Below are 14,189 nucleotides of genomic sequence, written 5' to 3'. Positions count from 1 at the left end.
GTATTGGGGTCACTGACTGATTCACATAAGGTTCTTCTTACCAAATCCAGCCCAATTCTCACTCCACCTTCTCTCTTTTATAATTTTAACGCTTGAGGTATAGGTAAGTGACAATTTTAAATATATTTTAGAAGGATTTTGAAGAGTAGATGCATTCAGTTTGTTAATGTTCAAGAATAAATTTTATAAATAAATAGGGCCATTATCTTTTTTCCCCGTATGGAAAACCCAATTATCACAAAGCAAAAGTTATCTTAAAAATGAAACCTGAAATAAGAAAAAGTTGTTTTCCTTTGCTATTTTTCCCCCAAATAGCCCCACAAGCAGATTTTCAATTTTCTTGCATATTAGAGATCTGCATTTTAAAAGATAAACAAACAAATGCAACTGGACAGATAGTGACTACTGACTAATTATAAAAAACGACTTAAGACAGCATGGCTCAGTGGTTGAGCATCGACCTATAATCCAGGTGATGGTGGTTCAATACCTGGTCAGGGCACATGCCCGGGTTGTGGGCTCAATCCATCCCCAGCAGGGGACGTGCAGGGGGAAGCCGATCAATAACTCTCTCATTGATGTTTCTCTCTCTCTCTCCCCCTCTCCCTTTCTCTTTGAAATCAATAAAAATATAGTTTAAAAAAATGACTTAAGTGAAAAAACAACGAAAGTTTTGCTGAATATTTAAGCACTGATGAGTCATCTAAAGCCTTATACTCTTGCTTCATATTATAGATATCCATGCCCTTTGGCCTTGTGATTTCATTTCCAGAGCTATACTCCCAGATACACACAAAGTTTAATATATAAGTATTATATCTCTCTCTATATATATCTATATCCTAGCATTCTTTAAATATATTTACTTTTTTTTTTAGTGCCTAGTTCACAGACACTCTCAGCAATGGTTAGCTATCTAATTAGTCATTATTGGTTGTGTTTTCACCTGCCCATGAGGGCTTCTCAGAGAAAGCTCAAGAATCAGACTTCTTGTCTATGCCTCAAAGTCACCATCTTTCCCAACTGGACCTCCCATGGCCCAGCCATCAGTCTCTGTGTGTGTGTGTGTGTAAATGTTTTATCCACAAATATGTGTGTCAGTGTAGTATTTTTTGGTAACAGCTTTATTGAGGTATGATTCCAATGCCATACAATTCACCATTTAAAGTGCACAAATCTATAGTCTTTAGTATATTCATTGAGTGGCACAACCATCATATGGCCATTCACAAATTTGTAGACAAATGCTCATAGCAACATTATTCATAGAAGCCAAAATGTAGAAACAACCCAAATGTCCACCAACTGATAAATGAATAAACAAAATGTGGTATATTCATACAATGGAATATTATTTTATCAAAAAAAGGAATAAAGTGCTTACACATGCTACAACATGGATCAACCTTGGAAATATGTTAAAGTGGAAAAAAAAAACATATCACATATTATATGGTCTCATTTACATGAAATGTTCAGAACAGGCAAATCTATAGAGAAAAAATGTATATTTGTGGTTGCCTGGAGCTGGAGAAGGGGAAAATGGAGATTGACTACAAAGGGCATTTGGTTTCTTTTGAGTCATAAAAATGCTCTTAAATTGAGCATTGTTTATTTTCAAAAAGGGAACTTAAATGTGAAAAGAAGGGAACCATTACATAAATTATGTTAAACTATACTATGAAATCCAATTATCCATTTAAAATAATAAAGTGAATTTTTATATATTGACATGACAACTTGTCTGTGATATACTTTTAAAGGGGAGCAAACCCATTCACAGAAGAAATATATATGAAATGAATACATTAAGGATAAACGTTTAGAAGGCCACTCTACTAGCAATGGTTTATGTGGCTACTTCTAGGAAGGGGACTGGAATAAGGTGGCAAAGCTGATAGGGGTACTGATGGGGCCTTCCATTTTCTACCATAAATACTTCTGTATGGTTTAATTTTATCCTACACTGAGCATGTCCTGGGTTTGTCAATTATAAATCTATTTAAAGATAAAGCTAGAGAGCCACTATCCCATGACTTTCTTGATCACGCAGCAATACATCTGTTCATTTCCCTTTACCATAAGCCAACCTCAGCTAATGCCCCAAGACTCAACCTAGACCATATGATTTCGTGCAGCAGTGGTGTTCTCAAATAGGTGACAGCAGCCTGCTGTGGTGGATCTCCATGTGTGCTGAGTGTTTCAGGTAGCAATAGGCTGCAGCAGTCACTCCTTTAAGTTTAAAGCAGATTTTGATGGCGTCTCAGTAAGAGTGCTTCTCATGTTTGCAGCAGGTCCAGATCACTCAGTGGCATGGCTGACTATTTATATCCTGTGCCAACTCAGCTGATATGTAATTAACATTACGTCTTGATAGCCTGCTGTTGTTTGCAGCAACTTCAAGTCATGATTCTGACACGTCAGCAAGAAGCAGTGAACACTTTGATACAGGGCCAAAACAACTGATGCCTACTTCAGTTTCTAGTGATGTCACACAGTAAGTGGCCTTCATGAGGCACGGGACTTTTTACGCCATCAGTCACTGGCCATTTTTTTAATGTAGTAATGATGTTGTTGTAATAACCTGGTGATTATTTAACAGGAAAGGAGGGAAGGGAAAACTAGATATAGGCATGCCATTGATACAGCTTTGCCAAAAAGCTACATTTAACATTCTCCAAGCCTATTCCCTGCTGATTGATGGGGGGAGAGACTGACAAAGGCAGTTTAGACACATGCCCAGTAAAGGTCTGAGTGATGTGGGAAGGTGCCCACCTGTCTGCCAGTCATACCTGGGAACAGGTAATTGGTCAGGATGGGCATGGCCATTGCAAGTGTGAGAAACCTGCATGTATGCATATGAGCCTGGCCCTCTTGGGACACCTGTTGCAGGGGGCGCACTCCCCTGTGCTCACATGGTGCACAGCCATACTGGACTCCACACACGGACTAATGGACTTCAATCAGCTTGGATCCTGAACTACACCTGGCTGCAACAGGGAATGGAAGCTCTGGACGTTGACCTTGTTTCTAGCTCTGCTGGAACCGCAACTCCATCTTTTCCAGGACTGGCTTAAGAGGCAGGGGATTTTGAAACCCAAGAAATGTAACTTCACGCAAATAAAGCCTTCTTCCACATCCCATCCTCCTGTGCGAATCTCAGAAAATTCATTTTCTGAAGATATCACAAGAACCTCATTCCCACTAATGACAGGGGAATTTAATTCTCCGGTAATAGTAACACTGTTTTGCACCTCATGAAACTAATGATCCACAGTGATTATTCATATATCTATTTGTCTTCAGATCAGCTGTAGCTGTGTGCATCAGTTTAATCATGGCATCATGACAGAGGAAATGAGAGCTTGAGCTTTAAAGTCTGACAAGACTGGATTGATTGCTTAACCACATACTAACTTTGGATAAATTATAAAACCCCTTTGTATATCAATTTTATTGTTATCTGAGGATAATAATACCTACCCTCAAAAATACCTTTTTCTGAGGAGTAAATAAGATGTGTTGAAAGTGCCTTACATAAATGTCTGCTACAATTGCTTATGCAATATTATATTAAATATAGCAATTACTGTATTAATAGATGAGTGCTTCAGAAATTTTTGATTTACCACAAAATATGCAATACCTGGGGGCATACAGTTATTTGACTAGGCCTTAAAAGAATACAGAAATGTGAAATAATTCAGTTTGGTTAAATCATAAATACAAAGAGAATTTTAAAGCTATAAAATGACTGTATTAAAGTGAACTAATGAACTAAAATTTATTAGTGTCATAAGTACTTTATACCATGATATCCTCCAAATCTAATACTAAAATACTGAATAAGCACAAATAAGAAATAAGAAACATACAGTATATAAGTTTAATTTTGGTAAGATTTCAAATATATACTTCAAAGTTAGTTTTCTTTCAATTTGGCATCAACCCAAATTTACCTCAATTTTAAAAATGCAGCCTCTTAAAAAACATGAAAATCTACTTAATACTGTAAACTCTACTGGCTTCAGAATCTAAATGGGACCAAAACTAATTTTTCTCAGAAGCTAAATAAACGCTCCACATTAATAAGTAATTTACTTTCCGATTTTAAATCTAATTTAAATGTTTAGTGAGAGTCTTTGAAAAGTCTTTTCACCTCAGCAGCTCCTCGAGTGTTCACTTTGAGCAATGATTTTACAGCTGGTCAAACCTCTCAATCAATTTTTATGATACAAATTCTTAGGTTGATGGTGGATCTCCAGCTATATCACTCATATAATACACACTCACAAGTGGTGATGAGATTCACATTATCACCAGAGCACCATTCTGCTGATGACAGCAGCAGACACAGCAGGGGTATACTGTCCTTCCTAGAAAAAAGGACTCCTTCACCTTTCAATAATGCAGCCCACAGGTATGGACCTACAAGCTGTGTGCTGGTAGAATGAGAGCTGTCTTTAAAAATACAAATAAAAGCCACCCGTTTCTTCCCAGTGGGTCATTCTTCATTGAAACTCCATACATATCCATCTTGAATTTGAAATGTGTGCATTCCGTTTGTCTTCCCAATACTTTTGGAATTGAAAGGAAGACTATATTGTATTTAAAATTTCAAAAAGATGCCAGAGTACAGGCCATTGTATTGTAATACATTTGGATATGGGGTTCTCTGTGCGAGCGCATGTATGTACCTGTTTTTGTATAAAGATATAATGCTGAAATATGACTTCAAATTCTAAGAGGATACCTCGGCTAGAATAAATCTGAATGCATTAGAGTTTGGTGATTTTTTTCTAAATTTTAATTGTGGAGTATATGGGTTTACCTATTTGGTTTGAACTGAATTTTGCCTTTAAAATGTTAAACGTATTTTTGTTACTGGGAGAACTTTCTAGCTCCCCAAAGATACTGTTAATGGTCTCAATGACATCTCAAAGTATTCTAATTCTTTTATTTCTACACCCTCTTAGGGAGTGACAATCATAGTATAGTGGTTTGTCCTGAAACTTTTGATTCTTAGGATCATATGCTAGAAAATGAGGTAAGGAGTAAATAATTACCTAGAACTTTACCTGGCCAAAAGCATAAGGTGAACATTTGACCTATCAGGACTGATCTAATAAAGCCTAATTTTCCTATTAAAACAATCAGTATATTAGAAACTCTTTTAGCCTGCTGTCCCTTAACTAAGCTCCAATAAATACTCTCCAATTCATTCTTACAACACTATAAATACAATGCAGCAATTGAGCTCCTTGGTATTTACCCAGAGGAGTTGAAAACTTATGTACACACAAAAATCTGCATGTGTATGTTTAAAGCAACTTTATTCATAATTTCCCAAACTTGGAAACAACCAAGATGTCTTTTAGTAGGTGAATAAATAAACTGTGATTCAACCAATGGAATATTATTCAGTACTTTAAAAAAAATGAGCTTTCAAGCCCTGGAAAAACCTTAAATGCATACTACTAAGGGAAATAATCTAATCTGAAAAGGCTACATACTTTATGATTCCAACAATATGACATTCTGGAAAAGGCAAACTATGGAGACAATAAAAAAGACCAGTGGTTGCCCGGGAAGGGGAGGAATGTATAGGTAGAGCACAGATTTTTAGAGCAGTGAAAATACTCCGTATGATATTTTATAATGATGGATACATGTCATTATACATTTATATAAATATATATAATGCACAACACCAAGGGTAAACCGTAATGTAAACTATTGACTTAGGATAATTATGATGTGTCCATGTCAGTTCACCCTTGGTAATGAATGTATCAAGTGATGTTGATAATAGGGGAGACTATGCATGTGTGGGGGCAGGAGATATATGGGAAATCTCTGTACCTTTCTCTCAATTTTGAACCTAAAGCTGCTCTTAAAAAATTAAGACTTACATAAAAAAGGAAAAAAAAATAATGAGTTACTTGTAAAACTATGCTTATTAAGAGTCAGCTGGGCCTGTTTACGCCAGTAACATAAAGTATTGAAATTATGGAATTAAGTTTCTATATAAACATATGAAATATCACTATGAAAAAGAAGCTGCTGTTTCTATGAAAAATCAGTTGAATGCTTTAGAAAGACTTGATAAAGACAAGTCACCAACACAAACTTGTCAAGGTAGATGTGAGCAAGACACCTATAGATGGGAATAAAATACAAATGTCTAGAAAGATCTCACTCAAACTGCTTGGTAAATGCACTTCAGTTTTTGTGCCAATGTAAAGAAATTAAACTTATGCACCAAAGAAGACTTACGAGTGTGGTTTTGGAGGAAAGATCGCCAAGAACTTCAAACAGGGCCCTTACTTGAAGCAAATGCTTGGGCTTTATATCAAAAGACTGCCCATGTGTGTGCACGTGTGTGTATATCTTTGATTAAATTAGCTTATCAAATACTGGTTCTAATCACATAAGAAACATCTACATTTTAGCCATGAAAAAAGGAAAGACTGGCTGTTTGCCGTGTAAATACAACTATTTTTGACTAAATTTTTATACTTTTCATGAAATTCCCATGCCATTATGGCACATGATTTATTCAGTAATTAATTCATAGATGGACATATTTCTAGAAAATAGCAAATGACAGTTTTCCTCCTTGGCGTTTCACCATATAATTCTGATTTTCGTCATTTACTCTTGCATGATGCGTGGGCAGGGATCAATGAGACTTTACAGAGTGTTTTCTGTTAAGAATTCCAAGAATGAGCCTTTCTATGTGTTCCCCACTGGGAATAAAGTAGCTTGGTTTATCAAAGAACAAAATGACTACTATCTATAAAGTTATTCTTTAATGTAAATTTAACTTACTGAGAATATTCTACGAGCAAATGTTATCCATGATTCAAAAAGAAAAAAAGGAAATCCACACAAGAGTCAGCCAAACCGTGTATTCCAGCCACTGTCCACACTCAGAATCCCATGTGGTACAAACAGATCTACCAGTCAAGGTGATTTAAAGACACAATTATGTGAATAAGTGAGATATATATATGGAGTATTTGTATAAAAATTAGTGCTTTTATGTATTATGTTTATCTTTAAAATATCAGAATGATACATTAGTACTCATGCTATCATCTTGTAATCCTGAAGATCTTCAAGATCTTTTCAGGGGATCTGTGAGGTCAAAACTATTTTTATAATATTCAGACATCCTCTGCCTTTTTCACAATTATTCTCTCATGAGTGTACGGTGGAGTCTTCCAGAAGCTAAATGTGACCTTATATTCAACAGACTGAATGTAGGAGCTGATATAAAAATACAGCTGCTTTCTATTAAACCAGACACTAAGGAGATGTACAAAAGTGTAAAAGAATGCTACTCATTTCACTAAATAGTTTGGTTCGAAAAACAGTTGTATATTAAAATGTAATTTGTGTTATCATGTAATGAACTTACTTTTATTTTAAAATGAATTAAATATTAAACATTTTTTTCAAATTTAATTTCTAATACAGTGAATATTGGTAGATATAACTCACAAAAAGACAAGTTTGAGAACTACCCTCTTAGAGTGATTAAGTAACAGAGAAACAATTTTACTAACCTGAACAAGAACAAAGTAACGCTTTTTCCATCTTTTCCAAACCTTCTGTCCAAGGGCATACAGATACCTGGTAAGAAAAACAAACAAGCATAAGAACACTTTACATGAGTCATGTTGTGGTCCTATGTCATCATATTTCTTCCACGGGTATTTATTTTTGAGACCAGCCTGCTAACGGCAAAGTTATGCTCACTTGGATCTGAGACAACACACAGCTTCTGTGTCACAAAATGACTGGTCCTATTCTAGGTTCTTGAAAGGCAGCTGATTTACGTAGCTTATCAATTTATTAGTTCACACCACAAATTGAATGAAGTTGGAGTTAGGAAGGATAATCAGGGAACCGGCAGGAACTTAATTCTTCTACGTACTTCTTAGGAGAGACGGAGGCTATGGGTTGAGACTAGAGAACTAAGTGTTTCAGTTGTCAGTGTGGCCCAAGTGGCACAAGGCAGAGTAAAGGAAAGGGTCACTGTTCAGCTGAGTGACCAAGAAATGTGCCTGCACCAATCCCAGCTTCCATTTCTTCAATTGCCAAGTAAAAGGATAGGATTTGCTGATATTCTAAGATCCGTGCCAGCCCCATAATTTGGGGGTTTACCTGGTTGATGGAAGCACCTTGCTGCAAATTTCCTAACTACCAAATTCTGATAATAATGAAGGTGACACAGTGCAATTTAACATAATTTCAACCACGGCTTTTGTTTAACTCTGCAATGCTATTAGTAATGTGAATTAAAATGATTAAAGTAGTCAATCATTTGAAAATAGAACTTTTGTTCTTACTGAATATACAGATGTAAGCTTAAGTATGGAGGGAAAGGAAGAAATTAAAAATTAATCAATTGTGAGTATGTCATGGAGAGCTATTTTAAAATTATACCAGGAAACTACACACACACCTCCTATAAAAGTAGAAAACACTGTTAGAAGTTTGAAATATGACAAATAGAGGCCTAATTTTTAAATTAAAGTAAGCTTTTTCAATGTTTTATCACAATCTCTTTTTCTGAAGTGAAGGTTTAACATTGTAGATGCTTTTCAAACTAACTCAATTTATACACAGTTCTGAGTAACAAAAAAGCAGTACAGCTAATAGTTTATTTAAGGGCTTATAGTCTCTAGACTTTCACAACTTATTGGAACTAAAATTGTGGCTTGAACTTTTAGTTTCTGTCTTGTTAAAAGAATTCTCTCATGTAAAACAAAGCAAACATACTTTTGTCCCTTTTAAAAAGTAATAGGGGATGTTGGCTAAGTTATGTTGAAATGGGCAGGATTCACTATTAGTACAGGGTAACCTAAGATCATCTATCTGCAGGTTCACATGCCAATATGTTTAAACAGTCCCCGTTTTTCATCCTGGAATTTATTAGGGAAATACTTAGCTATGCACAAACAGATGTATACAACATAGATACACAGAACAGTGTTTATATTATTGAAAACATAACTTAAGTGTCCAACAGTAGGTGAGTTATTTAATAAATGTTGTCATATGCATAGAAAGAAATATCATGCTGCCACTGAGATTATATCTTTGATAAAATTAGCAACATAAAGAATATCTCACTATAGAATGTTATTTGAAAAGAGCAGATTCAAAACTGCAAATATGCGTAATGGTTTGGTAATTGTAAAACATTATAAACACACACACACATACATACAGATATATATATATACACACACATATATATGAAAAAAATATTTGAAAATATTAGTAATAGTTATCTTTGAGTGGTGGGGTTATAGATGATTCAAGTTTCCTTCTTTATTCTCTGTATTTTATAAATTTTCAGAATCAAACAAACAAAATAACATGAAGTTATTAAAAGTCCAAATAAAAACTAGGCTCCTGCACTAGAAAGTATCACTCACACTGCCCAAGTCAATTATATATTCTCTTTCAGACACATCAGCTAGCTGAAGTGTTGGGTAAACTTGTATTTGGCTCTCACAATACCCTTGACACTGTATCATCAGGGCAGATTAGTCACTTAGTAACTGACAGGCATCTACCACCACTGTCCTCACCTGTTCACTCTGTCCTCCTGAGGTCCCCTTAAGGCCCTTTGCCCCACCTTTGCTCTACCCTCAGATTTCTCTTCTGTGAGTCTGGTGAAAGGTGTTTAGCTGCTCTCTTTCTGTCTCTGCTACGTAATTTCCCTCTCCTGAAAGGCACACACCCAACCTCCTGCTACAGGGTTAACAGCAATGACCTCGGGAGCTAGATACTGCGGACACAACAGATGTCCCCTATAAAAGTGCAGTAGCAAGATGTACCAAATAGCTGCCCAGGAGCCACAGAGGCCATTTGGAATAACCTTTGCCTGTGGCCACAGCCTGTTTCTCAGCTCCTTCAAAGTGTCTCACTTAGCACGTTGCTGGGCAACTGGGTCATACATAAGTGAAAGTGAATATTGATACACAAACCATCAGCGCCACAAGCAAGTCAAGGGTAAGTCTTGCTCACAGTGAAGGTTCTGCATAAGGAATGACACTGTCAGCTGCAACATCGTTCAAAATGATGGCTCAACAAATCTGGAATGAAAACGGATGGTTGCTCTGCAGACAGAAAGCAGAGGGGTGGGTGGATGCATGAATGTGTAGGTTGGAACATGTTCTAAGGTAGAAAAAAAGACAATTCCAGACTGGAAGCAAGGTAAGCATTTAAATGGAGGGCTTTGAGGTATTTGGGGCTGTTGTACTATAAAAAAGAATTCAACTGAACATATACAGATGTCACAATATCTAGAAAGTAAGTGGCCAAAAGAGTTTTAGTCTCCGCAGAAGAAAAACATTACATTCAACAAAAGATTAACTGCATAAAGGAAATGTTAGTTTCTGTCCTTTAGTTTTCATATTAGCCAGACAAAAATTTTATATAAAACAAATAGAAATGAATGTAATACATCAGAAAAGATACCTATACTGAATAAAAACACATCGACCCTAAACAAATGTGAATTTTTTTACTATAAGGATGAGTTTTGGAATTAGGAACCAAGCATCATTGTTCAGTTGTTTTTTTCAGGGGTAGCAAGGCAGATTCTTGGCATGAGACACACATTTATAATTGAGGGAAGACTAAGGAAAAAAGATGTTCATTAACACTGTTTAAGAGCAAAATCTCAAAACCATCTAAGAATCAAACAGTAAGGAATGATAAGGCTGTCATTAAAAGTGATGCCAAAAAAGGATGATATGGAAGAATTATTATGTTAAGTTAAAAAAAAAGCAGTCATGTGGGCTTATAGTATATGCATGGAAAAATATCCAGAGAGATGTATCAGAATAAACTTGCAAAATAATTAATAATACAAAATACAAAAAATAATACAAAGTAATCTGGCTGGTGAGGTTAAAGATGAATTTCACATTCATTATGCCTTTCTACATTTCCACAATTTCTACGTTGAGTATGTCTTCCATTTTTTTTTAAACTGAAGTTTATTGGTATAGTTTACAGGAAGTAAAATTCACCCATTTTAGGTATATAATTTGATGAGTATTGACCTAGTCACTGCTGCAATGACCTTTCTGAACATTTCCACCCCCCAGGTTGCTCCAAGCCCTTTTAGATCAATCTCCAACTCATACCCCCAGCTCTGAAACAATGGATCTGATCTGACCTTTCCATTTTTTGTTTTCCAGAATCTCATATAAATGACATTACACAGTTTGTAGACTTCTGTGTCTGCCTTCTTTCACTTAGTATAAAGCTTTTGAGATTCATCCATGTTGTGGTCTGTATCAGGAGTTCCTATTTATGGCTGAATATTATATGAATTTACTTCAGTGTGTTCATCCATTAACCTGTTGGTGAACATCTGAGTTATTTCCATTTTTTTTGGCTATCATAAAGTTTCTATAAATAGTCATGTACAGATCTTTGTGTGGGCACACGTTTTCATTTTTCCCAAGTAGGTATTAGGAGTAGGACTGTTGAGTTAAATTGAAAAAAATATTTAACTTTATAAGAAACTGCCAAACTTTTCCAAAGTGGCTGTAAAATTTTGCATTACCAATAGCAATGTATGAGAGTACATCCTACTTTTATAATCAGAAAAATTACTATTTTAAGGATTTGGGGGAAGTGATCATTATAGCTCCATAAATAATATTTGTGGTATGACTAAGGTGAATACCTACAGATCAAAGATAAGGATTTTTTGCCTTTTATCTTGAGCACAGTGGAGTACTCATAAGCTTTAATGGTTAAATGGGTTGTCCAGTTTTCAAGGCTATTCCCAAGTTCTGGAGTTTGGAGCAGGCTGAATTCTTTGTGTGAGTGGTCTCATCAGCTTTGGGAAGGCTCAAGTGTGGAGAGTAAGGAAAAATGAGCCCAAATCACTTAAAATTTGCTCACAATTGACTCACTGGAAAGCATCTGTAAAAAAATCAAAATGCATTCTCCCCTAATCCATCTTTATGGCTAGCACTGCTGTTGAATCACAGCTCTCTTATTTTTATTTGTTTGTTTGCTTTTTAAAAATGTTCAGTGTTAGATCATAAGTTATCTCTTTTATAGATAAAAATCCAATAAGATTTTTTATTTCAGAAAAAATATACTAAAGTTACATTTAACATACTATGTTCTACTAGGCAATAGATTCTGTTCATTACACTTACATAGTGATGTTCCAATATTCTTAATTAGTGAAAAATGAGTTGCTCTTCATAGAGAGATTGTATATATGTAACAAATTTTTAAAGAATCTGTATACAATATGTTGACTTCAAATAGTCATAAAATATAATTTAATCTTTAACGATTTAGAAAGGACTGTATAATATTTCAGGGTCATTATTTTGAATATCAATTATAAGTACATAATTCCATAAATGGAGAAGGAACATCAGAGAGAGTGAAATCTAACTAACTATTTGACATACAATGGCATCAGCATTAATTAAACAGATCCTTGAAAATGATTTGTCATTCATTTCGGTTTCATAAAAATAGTTTTGAATTTTTTTAAATTTATTGTGGTGGCAGTGGTTAATAAAATTACATAGGTTTCAGGTGTACAATTCAATAATATATAATCTGTATATTGTATTGTGTGTTCACCACCCCAAGTCAAGTCTCCTTCCATCACCATTTATTCCACCTTTAAAATAGTTTAGAATTTTAAAAAGTTTATTATAAATTATTCCTGCCATCTGAATTACGGATAAACTTTTTTTTACTGCTTTATGAAATTTGATTTCACCCAATAAAGACATAGAGAGTAAGGAGTGCATTTGTCATCCTGGAGAGAGAGTACCTCTCTAGAGTGCTACAGATCTGTTGGTGGGTCTGCTCTGCAGCTGGATTCTTTCTGAATATATATACACACACACACACACACACACACACACACACACACACACACACACACACACACATATACATACAGTAAATATATACATATATATACACACACATATATATGTATATATTTACCTGCTGAGTCATTGCTAACTTCCTCTTAATTGTATGATTAACTCTAATGAAAAAAACATACAAAGCTTTCCCTGGCCAGTGTGGCAATGTGGTTAGAGCCTCTGCCTGGGCACCAAAGGGTAGCGGGTTCAATCCCTGCAGTGGTGTGTGGGGGAGACAACCCATCAATGATCCACGTGTCTCTCTCACATCCATGTGTCTCTCTCTTCCCCTCCCTCCCTCCGCCTCTCTCCCTCCCTTCCACTCTCTAAAGTCAAGGGAAAAATATCCTCAGGTGAGGGTTAACAACAACAAGCTTTTTTAAAGGTATGTAAATCAGGCCTATCAAATAACCAGTCAATCTGGACCACACATTTAACTGGGTTTGACGTGACAATTTATAGTGTTATCCAATAAAATAAATATTTATCACACAGCATGAGAGCAACATTCTCTAAGTGGCACTGTGAATCCTTTCCATTTTATTTTAAAGAGGCAAGCACATTTTTGATTTTTTTTTTTTTTTTGGTGGGTTTTTCAACATTATCCATTTTCATTACCCTACAGAATTTGATTCCAAACTCAACACTTTTCCTCCTCGTTGTCCAATTATTTCAGTAAAGCAAGAAATGGATAAAAAATTAAGGAACAATCATAGTCCTACTACATTTTCCACTGATCTATTTGAGTATAACCCTAGGAAAAAAATTTCCTAATCAAAGTTAAATTGGATCCAAGAATTATCATTCAACTGGAACAAAAGAGATACAGTGGTGCCTCAGTTTTCGAATATCTCCATGGAGGAACATTTTGGGTTATGAACGCAGTAAACCCAGAAGGAAATGCTTCAGTTTTCGAACTCGCCCGGGAAGTTGCACGTGCCCCAAGGCTTCCGCTGAGGGCAAGATCCGGAGGCCCAGCTGTGGGCTGTGGATCCCTCGGTTTCCGAACATTTCAGAGCTCCAACGGTCTTGCAGAATGGATCACATTTGAAACCCGAGGTCCCACTGTATTTTGTACATAACACATTTCAAAAGCACATATTTACAATGCTAATTTTTACTAAGTATAACACTTCCCCATTGAAATATTTCCAATGTATCACAATACTCATGTAACCAGTATTTTAGATTAAAAATAATTGCTCAGATACTATTGAAAAGTGTGTGTTTTCATTAGCACATCCA

General features: G+C 35.5%; 1 protein-coding gene across 7 annotated transcripts in view; it reads right to left on the bottom strand.

Annotated features, from left to right (window-relative positions):
* The window catches only part of CADPS2 (calcium dependent secretion activator 2), a 536,766-nt gene that overhangs the window by 186,413 nt on the left and 336,164 nt on the right, over positions 1-14,189 (bottom strand). For all 7 annotated transcript variants that reach the window (XM_081147044.1, XM_081147045.1, XM_081147046.1 and 4 more), the window contains exon 9: positions 7,572-7,638. In XM_081147044.1, coding sequence (XP_081003170.1) covers positions 7,572-7,638 — 67 coding nt within the window. The remainder of the gene's footprint in view (positions 1-7,571; positions 7,639-14,189) is intronic.

The sequence above is a fragment of the Miniopterus schreibersii genome (assembly GCF_964146895.1).
Source record: "Miniopterus schreibersii genome assembly, chromosome: 9".
NCBI lineage: Eukaryota > Metazoa > Chordata > Mammalia > Chiroptera > Miniopteridae > Miniopterus > Miniopterus schreibersii.
The sequence above is the reverse complement of the archived record's forward strand: the minus strand, read 5'-3'. Positions and strand labels throughout refer to the sequence as shown.